The sequence below is a fragment of the Anabrus simplex genome, chromosome 1 (genome assembly GCF_040414725.1).
Source record: "Anabrus simplex isolate iqAnaSimp1 chromosome 1, ASM4041472v1, whole genome shotgun sequence".
NCBI lineage: Eukaryota > Metazoa > Arthropoda > Insecta > Orthoptera > Tettigoniidae > Anabrus > Anabrus simplex.
The window spans coordinates 115,407,674-115,431,496 of record NC_090265.1 but is presented as its reverse complement, the minus strand read 5'-3'; the positions used below and the strand labels follow the sequence as shown (position 1 = coordinate 115,431,496).

Genomic DNA, 23,823 nt, shown 5'->3' with positions numbered 1-23,823 from the left:
AATTGTATTGAATAGGTGGGGTAATAAATAAACTGCTTTTGTAAACTAAGTGAGATCACTGTTTTCAATACAGAACAAAAATGAGAGTGATGGTTTTTAATAGGTAGGGGTGTTAGGGATTGGAATAACTTACCAAGGAAATGTTCAATAAGTCTCCAATTACTTTGCAATCGTTTGAAGAAAGGCTAGGAAAACAGCAGATAGGGAATCTGCCACCTGGGCGACTGCCCTAAATGCAGATCAGTAGTGATTGGTTGATTGAGTCGGAAGAAAACTGAATGTGAAGACCTGCACTTAGAAACCCCATAAGATTGATCAACAATAACATTACAATGACTATTGTTTGTTGTCTCTCATAGATGGTATTAGTGCTGCGTCCCGAGTAGAACAGCCTGCCTGAATATTGGTGGAAGTAGTTTGTGGAGTTAGGTAACATTAGTTTTTAGCATGCCATTCCTCTGGTTCATGCATGTTCTGATAACTATTGGTACATTATGCACTGGTTCATCATAGTAACTAACAATCTTTAAATCAGTATAGCAATGATTTATTATTAAATAATATCCTCCTTATTCAATACATTATAATGTGAATTTAAAGTACTTAAATTTCAAATTTGTCATAGCTATGCATGGTTCTATCCTAATCGGATCATTTTCAGTAGATTGCTAGTTAAAAGCATTTAAAATTGAAGAAAGAATGATGTGAATGTTAAAATGTTCTTATGAAGAAAAAGTTCATGCTCTTAATAAGTCATGTTAAAATCTTCAGTGTTCACTGTTATCCATTTGTTATTGATTTTTCATTAGTGAAAAGTTTGCTAATTGGACTAGACAGTATCTGATTATTAATCGATGTTTCATGATTTGGTATGTTGCCAATAAGGATTACCATAATTACATATTCCATACCCTTTGTTTTGAATTGCATAATGCAGATTTTGTAGCATCGCACTGTAGGCGTCTTTGTTTTTTGTGCATTCCAAGGCAAGAACAAAATGCCTTGCAAGCACTCCAAGGATTGTTGCTTTGATTCAGGAGTGATGTGGGGTACCCCTGTCTCATCTCCTGTAAGAATGTGGTTTAAAACATCACCACCTTCATCAGCATAGCATGTGAGAAATGCAAATTCGTTTGGTCTTGGGTTCTTCAGTGAGGTGTTTTGGCACCCATCATGCATACAATTTCTAAAATCACGTGGATCTGTCACAATATGGTACAGAACGGACCTTGAAGATTGTGGGAAAAGCTGAGAGATTGGTGAAATTGTATACCATATATGCTTCAACCACAAACACCAAATTACCTGGAAAGATGGACAGTCAGGTACTCTGTAGCACGTGTTGACAACCTTCATTGAACAATCGAACCCACTTCCTCACCATTCCATCCATTATTGCACTTTCACCGTCAGCTGGTTTCATGTTTTGTGCATTCAGGAAACGAAGACTGTATTTCACAGTCAGCGGGTTGATCTATTGTCTTGAACATTTTAAACACTCGCTATAAGTTGGCCGCGCTTTGTGAATGTCTCCAATATTTCATGTGGTGTGTAAATAGATAAAGGAAGCCATTGTGCATGCTTAACATCACAAGCACAACACTGTACTGGAAATAGATGGAAATGATTGTTGCTTAAAAAAAAGCCTTTTTTTTTTTTTACATACAGGTTGCTGGAATAGCCTCCAAAGTCTGCTTAAATAAACATTATTTTTTCTTAGATTAACCTCTGCAGTGTAGCTTACCTTTTACTCTCTTCATTTTTATCCAAAGTATTCACAATGCAAGGATCTCATTCAGTGGCTTCAACTCTCCTTCCATGCTTTCGGAATTGTCAAAAAAGTTTTTATATAGATAATAGAAAATAATGAGAATGAAGAAGAGCCCCAATTAACAGAATCTAAGAGAGCTATTGTTAGTCACTGTCGGTTATGAATCCAGTATTTCATGCAATGTAATATTAAAAGATGAGACATATCCATATTTGATCATTGTATTGAGTATCAAGTGGTATGAAATTTGATGAATAATAATTTTTCCCTAAAATATATCTTAAAAAGTTGAATTAAGGTATTATATGTGTTGTATGTCCGGCGCTCCCTTTCTCGCTCCACCAGCCAGCTGCACGCGCGCCTGTGTATCATTCTGCTAGCTTCGACGCGCAGCCCTCAGTGCGTGTGCCTGACCATCGAGTGTACTATAAATAGGAGCTCCCTGCCTGCTCAATAGCCCACTTACCCCGGTGTCCAGCTCCAGAATACACCCTACGTCGAGCACGGAGGCTACTCCTCTTGAAAATGTGCTTCGACCAGGTGGACTGAATTTCTGGCAGTACGAGGTTTCACCTCTGGTCACCGCTTCCTTTCCTGTTTCCGCTGCCTATGTTCCGTAATTCTTTTACAAGCCATTTTCATTCCCTAATTTATGCAAGCTCCCTTAGTTTCGCTAGGTGGAATTTCTTCAATCAATTGAACTTGCTTTTAGGAATTCAGGCACTTCAACAAACAAGGACTCTCAAAGACTTTTATGTTAGTGTGCCAGATAGTTCTCGACTATCAACGTGTCAATTCACAAAGACTATCTTTTCAAGATAGAAGTGTATATAAAGACTGTAAACCTGTACATATTGTATAAAGACAGACTTTTCTCAAGATTCAATATTCCTTTTTGCTTCAAAATAAATTTCAGTTATTTGTGTAAATATCATAAAGTGAAGCAAATAAAAGTTGTGTTTGTAAACTTCAACCTTGGTTACAACAATATGTACAGGGTCTGTAAACAATATGGTAGTTTATATCTGCAGTATACGTGTGATTATAATCTATTTCTGCTTGGATTATGTTTCCTACCTAATTTGTTTATATTATTATCCTCGCTATCAGATACTTAGGCCAAGTGATTTCATCTGATTTATTTACTCATTATATTCTGCCAATTTTAGCGTATTCCTTATTGTTATAGATGTGGATGCTGATTTCTGACCCTCTCCTCTATCAGCAACAACTTCCTTGTTGGTTCATTTATATTTCTATATTTTAAAAGAGTTAGGAAATATTCCCTCTTAAGGTTAACTACATTTTAAGCAGGGTTATTGAAATTATTTGTTTTGTTGTTGTTACAGGTGACATGGATGCTGATCATGGATACCCTCCATCTGATCAACAACGATTCAGCGATATGGGCTTCCTTCAAACAACAATATACACCGTCATAGGTTTGTTGGTTTTCTTTTCATTAAAAGAATAGTGTCAATATTTTATTCAGGTATATTTTGTTTTCTACTTTTCAATTTTGATTCTATGTATTGTGACGAATTGGCAGTGAGGACAAAAGATGTTCATCAGAAATCTGTTATATTACACTGACCTGTGATAGTTTCATTGCCACCATCCTGTTTTCTTTCCTAGGATGATTTTTGTATCCTGAATCAGGATTTGACAATAATTTTCCCACATCACTTCACATTTAAAATCTGATATTACATTTTTCTATGCACATGCACTAAGTGTTGTTTTAAATAAGACTTCTGGATTTATTAATGTCATCTCCTACAGCCATCTGGCAACCCTGTATAATCACACTTACCGCATAGAGCCGACAACAATGGCAGGTTTTGCTGAGTGGCGCCGTTCTGTTGCAGTGCTTTATGTGCCACAGTCTGAGTCGTACTTTACTTGCTGTGAAAAGAGATTTTTTTTCTTAATTGTCCTATATGGCCAACATACTGTTCACTTCATATCAAACTAGGGCTTATCAAACAAAACACTGTAAACAGTGAAGATGAAAGCTTTCAGTAACTGTGTCATCGATTCCCAGGCATCAGTTATGCCAAAATCAAAGAAGGTATCACAAATCCAGATATCAGAAAACTTCTTTCTGATGCTAATTTTGAAGACATTATGAGCACAGCAGAATGATCGGCATAAAAAGCTCCTGCGATGTAGTCAAAAACTTTCTGCTTAACACACAAGATTCAGACAAACAAATAACGGAGAGAATGTTTTCCTTCTTTCCAAGATTTAGGCTGCAGTATGAGCTTAAAAGTGCACAATTATGTTACTTTTACATCTGGACTATTTCCCTGAGAACCAAGGAATGTTGAGCAAAGAACAAGGAGGAAGATTCCACCATGGTCTAAGGGAAATGAAGTGCAGACATAAGGGAAATGGAACAAGAACATACTGACAGATTAAAAAACTAAATAAGTGCAAAGCAATGTTTACAGGTACTTTCAAAAGTAGTGTTTTTCTCAAACCTGTTTACACAATACGTACTCATGTGTATATACTATTCTCATAAATATAATATAGGAGTGTTCAGATGAGTAACAAGAAAGCAGTATTCCTTACATTTTATTGTCTTCTTCTTCTTCTTCATGTGCCATGTCCTCGCAGAACGTTGGCGATCAGTAGCATGATCTGTTGTTTGTTCATAGCTGTTCTGAACAGAGTAAGCTTTGTCACCCCAAACCACTGACTCAAGTTGCCCAGCCATGATGCCCTACTTCTCCCCGGACCACGTTTTCCATTAATTTTCCCTTGGAGTATTACTTGCAGAAGGTGGTATTTAGAGTTCCGCATCATATGACCAAAGTATTCTAGTTTCCTTCTCTTGATGGTAATGAGAATTTCTGGTTCTTTGTTCATACGGTGCAAAACGTCTATATTAGTCATTTTAGCTGTCCAAGGTATCTTCAGCATCCTTCGGTACGTTCACATTTCAAATGCTTGCAATCTCTTGCACATGGTCTCAGTTAGTGTCCATGCCTCAATGCCGTATAACAGAATGCTGAAAACGTAGCACCAGAGTAGTCGTGTCCGTTGTGAAATGGAGAGGTCACGGCTTGTCAAAAGTTTCCTAAGTCTCTGAAAAGAAGTTCTGGCCTGCTCAATTCTGCATCGGATCTCGTGAGTAAGGTCCCAGTCATCATTGATGTGACATCCCAGGTATTTAAATGTTGTTACTCTCGCGATCTGTTCCTTCGCTGTTGTGAGATTACCTCGAATGCCATCTTCTTTCCTGCTTATAACCATCCACTTGGTCTTCTTTACATTAAGCCCATTGCGCTGCTGGCTTCAGTGACAGCATTAAGAAGCTCCTGGAGATCCTGGAGATTGGTTGCAAGTAGCACAGTGTCATCGGCAAACCTGATGTTATTTATGATGAAACCATTAACCACAATTATAGTGCATGTTAATATTATATAAACATGAGAGCCTTGTATATTCAAATTGATTTTGCAAAGAAACCTGGTATGATGGAGAAAAACTGACTTTAGATCAAGATTCAGCATGCCTGAAATATGAAAGTTCACTATTTGAACATTGTGCAATGACCATACTGTATAGTTTAAATTTGCTGGCCAGTGTTATCTGTCTTCAAAAACTTGCAGATTTTCCTCACATACATCTCTTAGAAACACTTCAATAACTCCCATAGAACAACTTCCATAGAAGTTACACTACATTCATCCACATTTTTTCTCAGTAACATCCCTTCTTCTCTAATTCCAAATGTGACTGATGTATGGGTAGGTGCACCAGTACTAAAACTGCTGAAGTGATGCACTAGCAAGATTCATGATTAAGTTGTACTTGTTGACATATAATAGTTACGTAGGAATTACATGTGTATAACATACGTATTTATAACAATCGTGTGGCAGCCTGCTGAGGTTTAATATGTTTATATTACGGTTCATAGCATGTACACTAAACAGTTGACATCTTGTTTTCTTAAGGTTATAAGTTATAATTGCAACTGAGTTTGATTTCGTGGTGAATTACTGACAGAACACTTAGTTCAACTAGGCACTTAAATGTTAGAGAAGTTACTGAAAAAACAATTTCTAAAGTATTACCCTTATGTCATTACTAACTGTAAAAATTTTGTCAACATATTTTTCACAGATTTCTTTCAAAACAAGGGATATCATAACTTATTTTGCATTGAACACATTTGATAACAGACCATTTATACTGGTGTTACTGAACACATTTCGCACATAAACACACTCATCCATCAGTAAGCACCCTGATCCATCACAATAAAGAGTACAAAGCAAAGCAAAGTCACCTCTGTTCAGGCCATGAAGGCCCTTGGAGGAGTGGAAGGTAAAAGCTTCCAGCATTGTTAACCTTGGCATGTGATGGGGTAGAGTGGTTAGCTCTACGCCCAGCCGCCTTTGCCCCCGGGAATTACCTTGGTACTCATTTTTGGTGTAGGCTGAGTGAACCTCAGGGCCATATGTACCTCTGGAAGTGGAAAATTCGTTTCTTAAATTATACGACTTCCTGACGGGAATACGAACCCACGTCCTTCCGGGCGAACCGTGCACGCCTTTACCGCCTCGGCCAGGCAGCCCCTCAATAAAGAGTACACTGTTGTAAATTATTTATTTTTAAAAAAATCAAAATTAAGTTGCATCAAATCCCATTTAGAACTGTATGTTCAGAGTCAGCTGATGCCTATAGAGCTACACCAGTACCGCATAATGAAGGAACATATCGAGCAGCACAAGTCGTCACACTATATGTTTCTTTTTGTCCTGATAATAACCTTTCCTGGCTTATCCCACGTTGGGTAGCTGTCACCATGTTTATGTTCCAGCAGGGATACTGCATTCTAATACTAGAAGTGCCCAAAATGTCCACCATGCGCCGAATGCTCTCCTGAACATGCCACCTCATTGACTGGGCAGTTTCAAACACTCCAGGCGTTGTACATATTCGGTTGCGAACCTTGTTCCACGTGCTGCCGAAGTACTGTAATGATCGTAACGACATGCCGGACACTCATAAATATGAGCTCTTCCCCCCCCCCCTCCACATGTAGCTAATAACCAAAACAAGCTTAGCCTGTATAAAGGATCGACTGTAGGGCATATGTTCATTTCCCCCCGATTATTTCCCACATGTTTGAGAACATCTCTCTCTCTCCCTCTTTCTTTCTTTCTTTCTTGACTTGTGTAGAGATGATCATAAAACAGCTCAGTTTATTCATCTTCATTGGCTTAAATTAAAGGAGGGAAGAATACTGGCAATAGCATTATTAATACAAAATATTATGAAACAAAAATCCCTCCCATATCTATATTCTTTATTCTCTCAAATGGAAAATATTCATGATCAACATACAGATTCACACAGAATACAATGCAGATACTGCACCACCAGATGTCAGAGTACAATAAATATTTTATTTGCTTTTAGTAGTAAGGAGGCACCTTAATAATGTTCTAATCTCAGGTTATATGATTGTGATACTTTAATTAAAAATTACATTCTGTGTTGGTCGAACTGTGATCATTATTATAGTTTACTTCTCCCCTTATTACATGAAAATGAAAATCCACAGCCTGTTTCCAGTCATTGGACAAGGTCAGAAATGGAATGAATGAAGCCCCCATCTAGTGGCGATCCCCTTATTACATACCCTACATTATGGCAATATGTATTGTAGGACACACGCGCGCGCGCACACACACACATACACACACACACAATATATGTAGGTACACAGGTTATGTGAGACTGCACTATGCACAATTTCAGGCTGTTGTAGCTTGTGTGTGATACCTTTCCCCCTTTCCCCTTCGTGGTTGAATATAAGTATTTTTTTACTAAGGTTATTCACCTTTTCACTGCCGAGTTTTGATGACCAGACGAGCCCTCTGGGCCGAGTTTTTTTTAAAGGAAGAAACACTTTCACAGATTCATGTTTACTGGTACAATTAATGGAATGCATATCATTCCCTTAGCCCTGCAGTCCATTACAGGGTCGGGGATGAAGTGAGATTATATTTTACACCATATTTTTACGACCGGATCCCCTTCCCAATACAAATCTCAGTTGAGAAGATAATAAATATGAAATGAAGGATGGTGTGAAAGAAACTGGGTAAGGAAGTGGAAGGAATCGGCTGTGGCTTATGAATAATAACTGTCCCGACATTTGCTTGGGAGTGCAAAAAAAAAAAAAATTTCTCAGGACAGCTGACGGTGGGGTTTGAACCCACTCGCCTGCCAAGTACAGAGCTTGGCTTCATAGACGTAGCATGTTAATAAGTGCGGCTACTCCGCTCGGTGATACTATTACTGAAATATAATATAAAATTGTTGATCCAAGAACTGGTATTATAAGAATCTTTTACATTTGGATGCCGGCCCATAATAGGTCATCATATGCATAGAATGCCAAGCACGTTTCAATGGATTTTGCATCACTGTATAAAATATTTTATTTACGTCTCAATTTAAAAGATATGGAGGTATAATTTGGTATGTGAGCTTGATATACTCCAAGGAATATAAACATGTGACTTGCATTTCAAAAAACTAAATTTCGTGGAATAATGTGCACAAAAATATTATTATTTTTTATTTAAAATAAGGAAAAACATAATTTGAAATTAATTAGCTCATTTTACACTAAACCCAAAGTGACTAAGTGAAGATATTTAATCTTAACTGATATCTGGGATCATATATACCAATTTATGTTGTTAATTTAGGTCTACTTTACAACTTATAAACTAATTTACAAACACATTGAACATGTGGAGAGAAAGACACGAACAGTGTAACCTGTCAACGATTGAATATTTTATGAATTTTTGGAGAGTAATAGTTATCATTTGAGAGAACTGTGTCTAGTAGCAGTATTTGTTACTACAGAACAGTTCAGAAGATCAGAACAACATACAAAATCAACTAATAGTGTCAGAAATGAAAGTGTAAAAAACAGACTGAAATATTCTATGGGCGGAGCATCAGATTGAGGTAGGCCTACGTGTTTGGGCCCTGGGATTTGATAAAAATGGTGGGGATGGACCACATCACTTTCAGGGAATCTGCATTCAGTCCTTAATCATCTAATTCACTGTCACTGTCATTTTCATTAGCACTGTCACTATAACTCTTTGACATTGCACGAAATGTTGTAAGCCCATTAGCCAATGGCACGGCTCCATCATTCTCTGGTGCGCTACCTGAAGACCCCAAAAGTATCATAATCAACACTTTCGATAAAATTAGAGTCGCTTACATCTTCAGAGCAACCAAAAACTTCCTCAATTTCTTCAACCGAATTAGGCCTACGTGACAACATGCCTTGTTGTGATTATTGTACTATTTACAACTTTACTACGACCTAAACAAATTTCTAGGTAATTATAACTGCAGTAGAAATAATAATAAAGTTAATATATTACGATAAATAACTCAAATGCGTCAATTAGAACGTAAAATTATTGAAAACAAGTCACAACAAGCGGCATAAACAAACAAGGAAGCTGCCATTTTGGATCATAGATGTCAAGCGCTCACAGATCATACACTCGCAATCGACGAGTAAACTAACAAAAATGAAGCTATGTCAGTGCCATCTAATGACATAAGAAGGAATTACAAACATTCTACCTTCTTTCTACTTGATTTGTGACGCAATCTAGCGCCTTACTACATAACTACACCACTTATAAGAGGATGCCGATGGCATTTTTCGTACAGAATGTAAGTGCCGATGCATCGGCATCTTGGCACTGTAAGAGTTAACTGAGGAAGGGGGTGACAATTCCGCATGAGATTTATCATTACTACTTTGTCTCGCACTTTCTTGGAGTTCAGTATCGCCAATTAGATATTCTCCATCTTCATTATCAAAATATAGCACTCCAGAATCACTATTTATGAGGAAACATTCAATTTCTTCGTCAATCGTCAACAAGAGATGAATGTATACTTCAAGACGCCATGATGGCTACACGTAAGCGGGAAAGATGTTCCACTCCAACGAAGCTGAAATAACAGCAGATTGCTTTCAAAACATGCAAAATCTGCCGTACAGAACTTCCTTGAGCATTTCCACGGAATCTCAAAGCACGACACTATATCGCGTACATTTGTAAGATCGGTGAAGTTCACACTGCACCAAAACGTGTATGTAGGAGTTCGGCGGACGAGGCACGGCATTCAATAATATATATATACATACGAGTTTGGCAGTGAATGGGTTAATAGTACATCGTGGAGTATGTCGTCCTTATTTTTAGTCTATTGGTTCCAGTCTAAGATATTATGTTAAGCTGTACTGAATTATATTACAGTATTTATGTTGTTATTTGTATGTTGTATTGTATTGTGATAATATTTTACCATCTAGAATTTGAGAGCAGATTATGTATGTTAAATGGGACTCAATAGCCCTACGTGTATAATCTTACTAAATAATCAATCAGTTAATCAATGTCTGTGGTGCGACTATGTTCGGTTATAAGTTAATGTATCTGGAGGTAACTAGTTGTAAAATCACGTGCTTTGATGTGGTTAGAGTGTAACAGAGGATCAGGTACCCTACATTTGCCACATGAAAGAATTCATAATAAATAAATGAATAAATAAATATATATTGAGTTCAAGTTTTTGCTATTAGACGTTCCAAATTTCAGGAAAAGTCTTTATTGGCTGATTTTGTGTAGCTTTTGGGATATTAGCATTAACCTTTTTGTTAGGCCATGTAAATATGACTTCTAAGTCAGCTAACAAGGTATTTATATTGACATCATTGAGTTAAAGAATATAATTTTAGCCAAATCAATTATCTACTTAAGCTCCCACTTCTTCTATTGTCAGCTGCTATTTTGTATATTTCACTATGTTATGAAAGTTTGTTTTTCTTAAAATATTCTTATTACTGCTTCAGGTTGTGCCATGGCCTTCATGTTCATTGTTACTATCCTGGTGATTGCAATTTGCCGGGTACATATGAAAAGATCTCTACTTTCCCGATGTCCTGGTGCTCGTCTTCAGACTGGAAGGCTTGGGGCTCGCGGTGGTCCTCATCATCACCATGCCATGCAACATGTGCCACTTTATGATTTAGACGTTTTTCTCAACAGGCCAGACATGTCTCCTCATTCTGGATTGCTTGTCACATACAATATCAATAATGGAGTTCAGTTTGTTGGCCGCCCTGTGGATCCACCTCCTTATTGTGAGGTGGTAGCTGCACCCCCTCGTGAAGGTCCACCTCCTCCATATGCATCTCATGAGTCACTTGTTACACCGGGTATGGCTGTTTCTGAGGAACCAGGAGAATCAGATTCACTCCTTGGAGCTTCAAGGGAAGAATCATCTTCAGATTGTCACAATAGCAGCAATAATAGTGGAATTTCTGATACAAGATTTGTTGCAGCTGATTGTGATTATTCAGACTCATATGGTGTAAGAGAAAATGTATGTCCAGATCATCATAGTAGCACAAATGAATCTGCCAACAACATAGGTGCTGGAAATTCATCTTTTGAAAATGTGATAATACCCTCTACTCTATTGAGTATTGATTCTGGAAATTGTGGTAGAGTTTCAGAGAATGCAAATGAGAATACGTCTGTTCATGATGAATGTCGACCATTGTTGAGTGGAAGTTTGCCTGTCTCTCCCAAGGTTCACCAATCAGCTAATGTTCCTAATGAGATCTGCAATACATCTCGTCAGCCTCAGAGCAAGTTCTCATTGCTTATGCATGTCCCCAATATTGAGGAGAATAGCGGTGATGAGAATCATGATTCTCATCATCCTAATATTCAAGATGATCCTAGTGCTGGAATGATAAAGTTAGCAGCAACAGAATCTGTTACACAGTGTGAGAATTCTGGTTCTGATATTGATAGGACACAGATATCTAAGGAATGAACTGTTGTGTTAAGAAGACAAAATGTGTTGTTTTTTTTTTTACTTGCTGATCAGCTGTGTAGAACAACTGAATTCTTTATCTCCAGGTGTTTTCAGAGTCATAACCTTCATCAGTTGCTGAAGTTCACATTTTAAACATAATGTGCCTCTCATGGCACTGGAAGTGCTACGATTCAGTCTAATACTATTATGTGTGTGGTACAAAGAATAATGAGAAAAGTATCCTGGGAGTATTTTTATCTGTCCACGTCTGTACAGTTAATGAGGAAGTTGCTATTACATGTGAATCTCGCTTTATGATTTTAATTGTGATGTTGTAGAACTTGGGTTTATACTCTGATAAAGTAGACTGCAAAATGCTGTAGGTAATTTAGTGTAGAATGGATGTAAAATAAGACTGTAGTCACATTTCTTCAACTTAAAAAAAACAAAACATTTTTTTTCTTGCACACTCGGTCAGCTTTTGTGCATGATGGTCGTAAAATTCCTCCAATCTGGTCATTGCTAGTCCCTTCAAGTTGCTACATTATCTTAATTTCAACAGCTCATTTAGTCCTTTTCTTGGTGTATCTGTGTATTCATGCTATGCTATCCTGCGCTAACCTTTTCAATTCTACATAACTACTGCATCTTACATTTACTCTACTCTGTTTGTTATATTCATGCCTTGGTCTATCCCTACTGTTCTTACCACCTACATATCCCTCAAAAATTAACAGAACAAGTCCTGGGTGTCTTAAGATTTGTCCAATGATCCTATCTCTTCTTCTGATCAAATTTATTCAAATCGTTCTCCTCCCATCAATTCAATTCAATATCTCTTAATTTGTGATTTGATTTATCCATCTCACCTTCAGCATTCTTGTGTAACACTGTGTTTCAAAAGTTCCTTTTCTCATCTCCTTTGAGCTAGTTGTCTTCCATGTTTCACTTTCATACAGTGCCATTGTCCGACTCGTTGGCTGAATGGTCAGCATACTGGCCTTCGGTTCAGAGGGTCCCGGGTTCGATTCCCGGCTGGGTCGGAGATTTTAACCTTCTTTGGTTAATTCCAATAGCTCGGGGGCTGAGCGTTTGTGCTGTCCCCAACATCCCTGCAACTCACACACCACACATAACACTGTCATCCACCACAATAACACTCAGTTACCTACACATGGCAGATGCCGCCCACCCTCATCGGAGGGTCTGCTTTACAAGGGCTGCACTCGGCTAGAAATAGCCACATGAAATTAAATTGTATATACAGTGCCATGTTCCAGATGAAAGTCTTCAAAATCTTCTTTCTATTTCGTACATCAATGTTCGAAGTAAGCAAATTTATTTTCTTACGAAAGGCTTTCCTTGCTTGTGCCGGTGGGCATTACTTCTGCCATCATTAGTTATTCTACTGCCCAAGTAACAATATTCATTTACTTCCTTTAAGACTTCATTTCCTAATCTAATATTTCCTGCATTACCTTGCTTTGTTCGACTGCACTTGGTTACATTTTTTAAAAGATTTTTATTTTTTGTCTTGTATTCTTTTTCCAAGACTTTGTCCATACTATTCAGCAATGTCTCCAGATTTTTTGCAGGCTCAGATAAAATAACAATGTCATTTGCAAATCTGTTTTGGTTTCCTCTCCTTGGATTGTGGTTCTCTGTCCAAATTCCTCTTTGATTTCCTCTCCCACTTCTCTATATAAACATTGAAAATAAGAGGGGAAAACTGCAGTCTTGCCTCAGTCCTTTATATGAATTGTTGCTTCTTTTTCATAGCCCTTTATTCTTATCATTGCAGACTGATTTTTGTGTGACTGTTTCTATGCAAAACATTAACTAGTGGAGCAACAATGAGCAATGGTCCCTGATTTGATTATAGATAATCCTTTTTTGGTATCTGATCCCGATCACGTACAGAATCTCAGATAGCTTGGTCCATTCAAACTGAATGCCTTATCTAGATCTACAAATGCCTTACATGTAGGCTTGTCCTTAATTCGATCCTCTAAGATGAGACGGAAAGGCAGGATTGTTTCATGTGTTCATACATTTGCCAAACTGTCTTTTCCCAACTCGGCTTCATCTTGTCTTTCCATTCTTCTGTAAATAATACATGTTAATATTTTGTAAGCACCGGGCGAGTTGGCCGTGCGTGTAGAGGCGCGCGGCTGTGAGCTTGCATCCGGGAGATAGTAGGTTCGAATCCCACTATCGGCAGCCCTGAAAATGGTTTTCCGTGGTTTCCCATTTTCACACCAGGCAAATGCTGGGGCTGTACCTTAATTAAGGCCACGGCCGCTTCCTTCCAACTCCTAGGCCTTTCCTATCCCATCGTCGCCATAAGACCTATCTGTGTCGGTGCGACGTAAAGCCCCTAGCAAAAAAAAAAAAAAAAAATATTTGTAAGCATGAGATAATAAACTAATGAATGGCACTGTAATTTTCACACTTATCAGCACCTGCTTTCTTGGAAATAGGTGTTACTACATCCTTTCTAAAATTGGATGGGACTTCATCTCTATCATACACCTTACACACTAAATGAAATAACCTTGCCATGCTGGTTTCTCCTAAGACTGTCATTAAATCCGAGGGTATGTCATCAATTCCTGATACCTTGTTCGTAGTTAGGTCTCTCAAATGTCGGTCAAATTCTGATCTCAAAATTTGTCTCCCATTTCATCAGCATCATCAGACTCTTCTTGTTCCAGAACCTTATCTTCTTCTTTCTCTTGATACAGTTGTTGAATATGTTCCTGCCATCTTTCTACTTATCTTCTTTCCCTAGAAGTGGTTTTCCATCTTAGCTCTTAATATTTTCCTTGATTTTCCTATATGCAGCATCTACCTTTCCTACAACCATACAACTGTCAACATTCTTGCAATTCTCTTTCAGCCATTCATCCATAGTTGTCCTGCACTTTCTATCTATGCCATTCTGTAATTGCCTGTAATCATTTCTGCCCTCCTCATTTTCTTAATTCTTGTACTCTTGCCATTCATCAGTCAGGTCTAGTATCTCATGAGTTATTCACTGATTCTTACTTGATCTTGCCTTTCTTCCTAACATTTCTTCAGTAGCCCGACTAATCTCATTCTTCAAGACTGTCCACTTCTTCATCTATCATTTTTCCTTCAGCGTTTCCATTTAGTCCTATGCAACATATTCTTTCAACAATCCCTCTTTCTCTTTACCTTCAACTTGCCTAGATCCCATTTCCTTGCATTCCTTCCTTTCTTCACTTTCCTCAACTTCATACATTTCATAATGACCAAGTTATGGTCAGATTCAACATCTGCTTCTGTGCTTGAGAAGGGCTTTTCCACTTGTATAAATGAATGTAAAATATTAATTTTCAGGTTCATTGCTTAGTATTTGCTTCCTGTAGGATTGCAGACAATTCAATATTTGAATTCTGAATGTATATATTTACTCCCTGTACAGTATTTTATGGTTTGTAGTTGTCAGAAGTGTGTAATGTTGGAATGCTGTTTTTCACTTTAATAACCTCAGAACCACTGTAGCATTTTTCTATTTTGATACAAGTTTAAAAAAAAAATATTTTTCCTAGTAAAATATAATGACAGTCTGATCTATTTTACATTCATAAATATCAGCTGCCCATTTAAGAAGTACTGTACAAAGAGGATTTGAATGCATTGATGGAATACTGTTCTTTTAAATGTATTTGGTATAGAAATAAGTCAGTCTATCATGAATGATTTTGGGCCATTGTACAGTGCAAATCAAGTCATTTCCATATTTATTACCTTGGGTTTTTAGATTTATAAGTATGTTTTGCATGTCATGATGAACAATTTAGCATGTTGAAGAATACTGCTTTGCAGTCTATTTTGTCAGTGCCTGTAAATCCTAGTTATGTTGACATTCAGCAAGAATTACCATGTTTAGTTACATTTGGATGCTTGTGAGTCTCTGTTTGTCTTATTTAGCTTTAATATTTGGTTTAATTGATTTGTATTTAGAATATTTCTCTGTGGTGCGTTACGGCTAAATTTCAGTGTTTATTTTGCATTACTTGTGAAACAAGACCCATGAGAAATTACATTCCGTGGTGTTCTATCATGACAGTTCTTACTTTATTTTTATAGTTTGGTAACATTGAATTCCTACTGCCATGAGAATATATAACAATTGTACAACATAATTAGACCTTCCATCACACTTTGTAAAATGAGATGGCATTCTATTTTTATTGTATTCCGGTGATGAAAGTGTTAATTTGCATGTGTGAATATTGTTCTAGTAGTGACATAGTTTGTAAGTGCAGAAACTTGTAATGTGTATACTTTTAATTGATTTAATGCATTGTACCAAAGATATTTTGAACATACAGTGAAAGTAGGTGTAATTATGCGTACATGAAGAATTGTTTATTTTTAAATGTTGAGGAGACATGGATAAGGAGTAGAGTGTAAATATATTTTAATATTTTTCGTAGTAGAATATACTGTTAGTATGAAAGTCTTCCTAGTATATTGCTAATTTTATCTTTGAAATATTTTAAATTAGAGTGGTTGCTTTATTTCTTAAAATCAGAAATACATAAACTGTATCTTCTTCTAAGTTGACAATATCTTGTCTCGTAATTCTCTTAATGTGGATTGTAAATTTTTTACTGTTCTTAATATGCAATTCTAAATTTGCACAAGTGAATTGGAATTTTTCTACACCTCTTGAGACCTAGCACAGGAGTGCTTAATTAATTTCAGTGATTCTCTGTCTGTCTGTTAAATACAAGTGTCACAGTGTGGAAATCCATAACATACAATATATGTTATTCTGGTAGCTGAAGTGTCAGATATTGTACTTTACTGAGCTTGATAGCTGCAATTGCTTAAGTGCAGCCAATATCCATTATTCGGGAGATAGCAGGTTCGAACCCCACTGTCAGCAGCCCTGAAAATGGTTTTCCGCGATTTCCTATTTTCACACCAGGCAAATGCTGGGGCTGTACCTTAATTAAGGCCACGGCCGCTTCCTTCCCACTCCTAGTCCTTCCCTATCCCATCGTCGCCATAAGACGTATCTGTGTTGGTGCGACGTAAAGCAACTAGCAAAAAAAAAGATATTGTACTTTGGCACTTTCCTGTTTTGTGAATTGTAAGTAGTAATTTTTACATAAGTAATTGGTAATGTACAGTGGTGACGGGCCATAAGGGATGCACATTCTACAATGATGAGCTCTGTTCATTGAGCTATGTCTGCCCAAACCATTACAGAACTGTCCATAAAGAAAACGTGCAGGGAGAATTCCTTTCTCCACGTCCCCTTCGCTCTCTTTCTTGCCCATCTGGGGATCTGAGGCTTAACTGATATTCATCTGTGAAGAGAACTGTTTCCCACTGTTCACCAACTCAGTCCCAATCATATCTCGCGATTGTCGATTTGACACGTCAGATCTGAGCCAATAGCAGGTCTTCTGGAGTAGAGTTCAGTATCATGTAACCTCCTCCTCACAGTCCATTTGCTGATATTCACACCGTACACGTTCAGGACGACTTCTGGCTTGTACCGCAGTAGTGTGCCTGTCACAGAGATTTTGAAGGTGCAAGAACAGGTCATCCGGTGCAGTTCATCTCCTCTTATCAGATGCTGGTCTGAAAGAGTATGAACCCAGTTTCCAATATCTCTGCTTAGTACGTGAAATTGTTGATGGAGCACAGTGTAACAACTCAGCCACATTATGCAAGCTGCATCCATCCTCTACCAGCGGTACTGCCCTAGCAGCATCCTCTGAGCTCAACGGCATTTTCACTCCCATAAGTGCTATTTATCACTGATAATCAGAGAATTCCCTTTCTCACACATGCAGGTAACAGTTAAGGTATGGAAACAAAGATTTGCATTCTTGTGATAGGCAGTAATTTTCAGGTGCACAACACCATACCTTTGGCCATTATTGCCTGCTGTTTAGTTAATTCCTTTTGGCATTCTTTGAGAACATTTCCTGAGATTTAGTACAAAGTAAAAAGTTTCATAGGAGAGCATGAGAAATATTAAAATTTATACTATATCTCAGTTTCTCAATTATCTTGTGGTATTACATTTTAAACTTATTTGTACAGCACTTTTTACAATTTGCTTGACATTGCACCAACACAGTTGGTCTTATGGTGATGATGGGATAACAAAGGCCTAGGAGTGGAAAGGAAGCGGCCGTGGTCTTAAGGTACAGCCCCAGCATTTGCCTGGTGTGAAGATGGGAAATGACATAAAACCATCTTCAGGGTGCCGACAGTGGGGTTCGAATCCAGTATCTTCCGGATGAAAGCTTACAGTTGCATGGCCATAACCGAACAGCCAACTTGCCCGGTATGTACAGTATTTCTTGTTACATGTTGCAACAGGCAGCACAGTATCAAGGTTCTTAGGCAACATATGGTACCTAATACCTATCTGAGCTTGTTGGGTTCGTTATCTTTTGCTCCTTAAATGTAGTGACAGGTAACCAAGTTACCTTGTGAAATTATTTTAATCCAACAGTTAATTTACAAATAACTTTATCGTTTTGAAAAATTGTGAATATTAATTAGTAACATTTCATATAATGCAAAAGCAGCACAATGATTTATTTATCTATCTTTTTATAAATAACTCTATTTTAGGTAGAACTTCGTCAAAGGTATTCCTCAATATTTTCAGTATCCTATCTGAAAGAGCATAAAAAAATGATGTTGCATCGTGTATCAGATTTGGTTTGCTTCTGGCTAGAGGCTTGATTGACTTATTGCCTGCTGTATCCGAATAATAGTGGGGGATGGTTACTTACTTACTTACTTACTTACTTACTTACTTACTTACTTACTTACTTACTTACTTACTGGTCGGCGCTACAGTCCTTGTAGGTCCTTGGCCTCCTTTATCACCTGCCTCCATTCATCTCGATCCTCAGCTTTTCTTCTCCAACATTTAACTCCTAACATCATCAATCCATCTTTTCCTAGGTCTTCCTCTCCTCCTCCTTCCATCAAGTTTCCCTATAAACACCTTTTTAACGGTGCAGGTTTCTGCCATTCTCTGAACATGACCGGCTCACCTAATTCTTCCCTGCTTAATTTTAGTAACAATATCTGGCTGGCCAAACATTCCTTGCAGCTCTACATTTGTCCTCATTCTCCACCCATCCTGCTCTCTTACTGCACCGAATATCTTTCTCAATATCTTCCTTTCCCACCGTAACAGCCACTGTTCTTCTCTGGAGGTCATCACCCAGCATTCTGATCCATACATAACTATTGGTCTTAGTACTGTTGTGTATATTTTAATTTTTGTATTCCTGCTGACATTCCTGGATTTAAACATATTTTGCAAGGCGTAAAAGCATCGGTTTCCATTTGTTATCCTCTCCTGTATTTCCACGGAGGTTTTATTGTCCTCTGTTATTATAGAGCCTAGATATTTGAAAGATGTGACTCTTTGATATTCCTTCCCATTTAATCTTACTGGGGTCCTTCCTCTTACTCCCTCTGTATCTCCCATCTTCATATATTTTGTTTTGTTTATATTCACTTCTAGTCCTAGGCCCTGTGCTTTCTCTTCTAATACTGAGTAGCTCTCTTCAAGAGCTCTTTCATTTCTTGCAATTATTGCTACATCATCAGCATATGCTATCACTTGTACTAATCTGTTCAAAATGGTTCCCCCTGGGTTGATGGGCAATTGACGGATTACTTTTTCCAATGCTAGGTTAAAAAGCAGTGTGGAAAGTACATCTCCCTGTCTTAGTCCTCTCTCCACTAAAAACTCCTCTGACAGATCTTGCTCCACTCTCACCTTGCATACTGTTGTTTTCAAAGTCATTTCTGTTAATCTAATCAATTTCCTTGGGATTCCAAATTCTTTCATAATCTTGTAAATTTTACTCCTATCTAGACTGTCATATGCCTGTTTAAAATCCGCATACAGCTGATGTAGCTGTTTGTCATATTCATAAAATTTCTCTAGCACTTGTCGTAATATAAATATCTGATCCAGAGTAGAGCGATGTTTTCTCAAACCTGCTTGGTAATCCCCTAATATTCTTTCCATCCATAATTCCAATCTTAAGGCCAAAAACCTTGTACGTTCCATCCAGCAGGGTGATCCCTTGATATTTTCCACATACTGCCTTATCTCCCTTTTTATGTATTGGGTAAATTATACCCAATATCCAATCCTTGGGTATTTCCTCCTTTGTCCAAACCTCCTTAATGAATTCATAAACAGCCTTTTCTATTCCCTCTCCCCCATATCTCAACACCTCTGACTCCATTCCATCTTCACCTGGGGCTCTATTATTCTTTAGTGCATTAATTGCAGCTTTGACCTCTTCTAAGTCTGGCTGTTTTACTGATTCCTCTTCCAATTCTCTTTCTTCCCCATCAACATTTATATTTTCCTCCTCTCTATCATCTTCATTATTTCCATTGAGTAACTCGTAAAAATACTCCTGCCATCTTCCAAGCACTTTGCTTTTATCACCCAGAAGGTTTCCATCTTTATCCTTGAAGAAAACAGCTCTTGGTTGAAATCCTCTCTTAAGGTCTTTTGTTCTTTCATAGAACTTTCGTACCTCGTTTCTATCCTTCATTTCATCCAGTTCTTCGATTCTCTTTCTTTCAAAAGCTCTTTTCTTATATCTACATATCTTATTTGCTCTTCTTCGTTTCTCTCTATTCTCTTCTACTGTTTGTCTTGTTCTCCTTTGAAGCATTCTGTTCCTAGCATCATTCCTCTCTTGGATTAATGTTGAACATTCCTCATCAAACCATTCTGCTCTCTTTACCAATTTCTTCTCTCCCAGGGTACTATCTGGAACTTCACTGATAGTTGTTTTCAGTATCTCCCATTTATCTTCCACTTCTCCTTTCTCCCATAATTCCCTTTTTGTTTCCAAAGATTCAGCCATTTTCTTTTTGTATTTCTCTTGCAATTCCTTATTTTTTAGACCTTCAATATTGTGCTTTGCCTTTCTTGTTACTTTTTCCGTTCTTGCCAAATCTATTTTTTGTCTGTACTTGACTCTAACAAGATAGTGGTCTGTATCTGCATCAGCACCTCTGCAGCTTCTAACATCCATAATATCTGATGCATGTCGACTGTCTATGATAACATGGTCTATTTGATTTCTTGTCACACCATCTGGTGAAATCCAGGTCTCCTTGTGAATGTTTTTCCTAGGATGCCAAGTACTTTTAATTATCATCTGCTTTCCACTCACAAAATCAATCAATCTCAATCCGTTATCATTACTTACTTCATGCAGGCTTTCTTTCCCTACTAAGTGTTTGTACACCTCTTCTCTTCCAATTTTTGCATTTAAATCTCGTGTCGCATTTTTCAATGCGTATCCATTACACGCGCAGACACCTATTTAACACCAGGTTCTTTTACTACCCGTCGCGTGAGATTCCAGGGCATTCTCACCCTAAGGCTGCCAGCATCCGGAATGGAGTCGTGTTTGCTATGGAATTTAGTATAAAATGCATCTTTCTTCTCATCTTCTGCCTCCTCAGTAAGTGTAAGTGGGTGAGTGACTGCGTCGTGTCGCATTTTTCAATGCGTATCCATTACACGCGCAGACACCTATTTAACACCAGGTTCTTTTACTACCCGTCGCGTGAGATTCCAGGGCATTCTCACCCTAAGGTTGCCAGCATCCGGAATGGAGTCGTGTTTGCTATGGAAAACTATGCGTCTTCCACTGGAGCGACATTCTACACCGTGTCGTACTCTGATCGTGATCGTTCTAGGGGGCAATGGTTATACTATCAGCCACGCGATTATTGTCTTGAGGCGCGCAATGAGAGCATGCGCCCCACGGACATTATTAGGATGGTGGATGTTGACTATTATGTTGACATGAATTATTGGCTTGGTTTGGGCCATCCCGTCCTGCTGTATACGTTTGTGCCAACGCGAGCTGGAGGTAAAACCTTTGATGGATCCTACAGCTTTAAGGGCAACAACGTACGGTATCGTGTAAACGGTGGCGGCACCTATGAACACGAGCTCTGGGACTACAATCACGACTTTATAACCGTGGACAACTGGACCGGAGTTTGGGTTTATTCGGTGGACCAAAAGATGACCAATGACCCTGAGCGGCGCGTAGTGCATCTAACTCCTCGTTGTTTCGTGCCCAAACCGCTCTCGTGGCTAGTGCCCCGCAATCCATTGCGGCGAGTGCAGGTGCTGCAAGAGTCGGGCTGGTGCGTCGTTACGTCGCAGGACTCTGCCGGGACGCAGTATATCAGTGTGGCGCGAGACTCAAGTACATATGCTGTGACCCTGGCGAGGGAGTTATTTGACGCCATCAAAATCAGGCACGACACTAGTGGGAATGCGCGTAATATCTCGGACATCGAGCGCATGTTGGTAAAGCATAAGTTCGACGATCCTCATATCAAGGCAGCAATTTTGTATGACTGCATTTCGAAGGTCAAGGTGCCTACTACGGCACCAGTTGTAACGGCATGCGGGATGGCGTCACATTATCAGACGCTGAAGCCTCTAATAATGGAGACTGGTAAGTTGTACGCGCGGGCAGTTGGGCCGCCCATTGCTCCTGAGGCTGTGTTCCCGGTGTCATCTTACAACAACGATATTGCGTGCATTGAGGGGAGAGTCGAGAAGGTGCGGAACAACACTGTGCCTCCTGGCATTTACAATCTGTATGCCAGGGAGTTCTTGGAGCAAATGATAGCAGAGGATGAGGTTGGTAAAGGAGTCCCGTGGTCCGTGGCCCAGGTCATGGAGAAACAGGACAAACCACTCCAGAAGGTGCGCTCTGAGAACTGCCGGCAATGGCTTGGGTTTGCTAAGATGTTCGTGCGCTCCTTCCAGAAGAAAGAGGCATATGGCAACGTGACTGATCCAAGGAACATTTCCACATGTCCCACGGACCACGTTCTGAGGCTGTCGAAGTTCACGTACCCTTTCAAAACAAATGTGCTATCCAAGTTGCACTGGTATGTACCAGGTCTGACACCTGTGGAGATAGCCGAGAGGTTGCAGAGGGTGTGTGACTGTGCGGAGCGGGTGATGCTCACAGACTTCTCCAGGCTGGACGGCTCTGTTTCAGGATGGATGCGCGTCCACTTGGAGCAGGCAGCCTACTTACGGTGGTTTGGGCCGGACGCTGAGTTGCGCCAGTTGTTGGATAACGACATGCGTGCCAAGGCTGTCACGACTCATGACCACCGCTATGATCCAGGTACGAGTAGGCTGAGTGGGTCGCCGTTAACAACTGACGGCAACACCATTATGTGCGCGTTCGTCCCCTTCGCTGTGTATCGGAAAGCCGGGTTCTCGCCCGAGCAATCCATACGCATGGCGGCCTTAGTCTGTGGTGACGATACTGTGGTCGCAAACGTGGACGCTGAGCTGTTACTTTCGGTGGCCAAGGACATGGGACTCACCATGAAACTTAACTATGCTGAGAGAGGTCAGCCGGTTAGGTTCTTGGGGCGAGTGTTCTGTGATCCATGGACCACACTAACTTCTGTGCAAGATCCTAAACGAACGTTGCCAAAAATCCACACGAGTGTGACGAACCCGCAAGAAGTACCACCAAAGTTAGCTATGGTGTGGAAAGCTGTGGGATATTTGGTCACGGATCGCTTTACGCCTTTGCTCTCCACTTACTGTCAGACGGTGATTAGGTGCTGGGGCGCCGGACAGGAATGGGACCTGGACAATGTGCCCCGAGCTTGTGTTGCGGACCTTCCATGGTTTGTCCAGGAGGTTGATTGCCGCAACAACTCGTGGCCTCAGTCAACAGCCGACACTGAGTTGATGTATCGTGTCATGGCAGAAGATCTTGATGTCCAGGTTTCTGAACTGAAGGTAGCCGATGATGCCATTGCCAATGCAGGCAGTTTGGAGAATTGGGACTACGTAAAACGGAAATTGCCAAAGTTCGCCGTGCTAGTTCCGGAGGTTAAAATCGCCGCTGTCACTGATGTTGCAACTGTGCGAGCGCGCATGCGCTCTCCAGAACCGGAGACGCATGAGCCCATCACGCATGAACAGTGACATGATTTTGAACGGCGAATGGAAAACCTCCTTGAATCAGGGCCACCAACCGCTTTGCCGGTTGACGTGCCAGCACAGCCATTGATAAAGAAGAAGAAGGATCAGC

At 39.3% G+C, this 23,823-nt stretch overlaps 1 protein-coding gene across 1 annotated transcript in view; it reads left to right on the top strand.

The window, feature by feature from the left end:
• LOC136884485 (uncharacterized) overlaps nucleotides 1-16,714 on the top strand; it is an 80,578-nt gene extending 63,864 nt beyond the window's left edge. The window contains exons 6-7 of the mRNA XM_067156688.2: nucleotides 3,121-3,213; nucleotides 10,701-16,714. Coding sequence (XP_067012789.2) covers nucleotides 3,121-3,213; nucleotides 10,701-11,692 — 1,085 coding nt within the window. The 3' untranslated portion in view covers nucleotides 11,693-16,714. The remainder of the gene's footprint in view (nucleotides 1-3,120; nucleotides 3,214-10,700) is intronic.
• The last annotated feature ends 7,109 nt before the right edge of the window (nucleotides 16,715-23,823 follow it).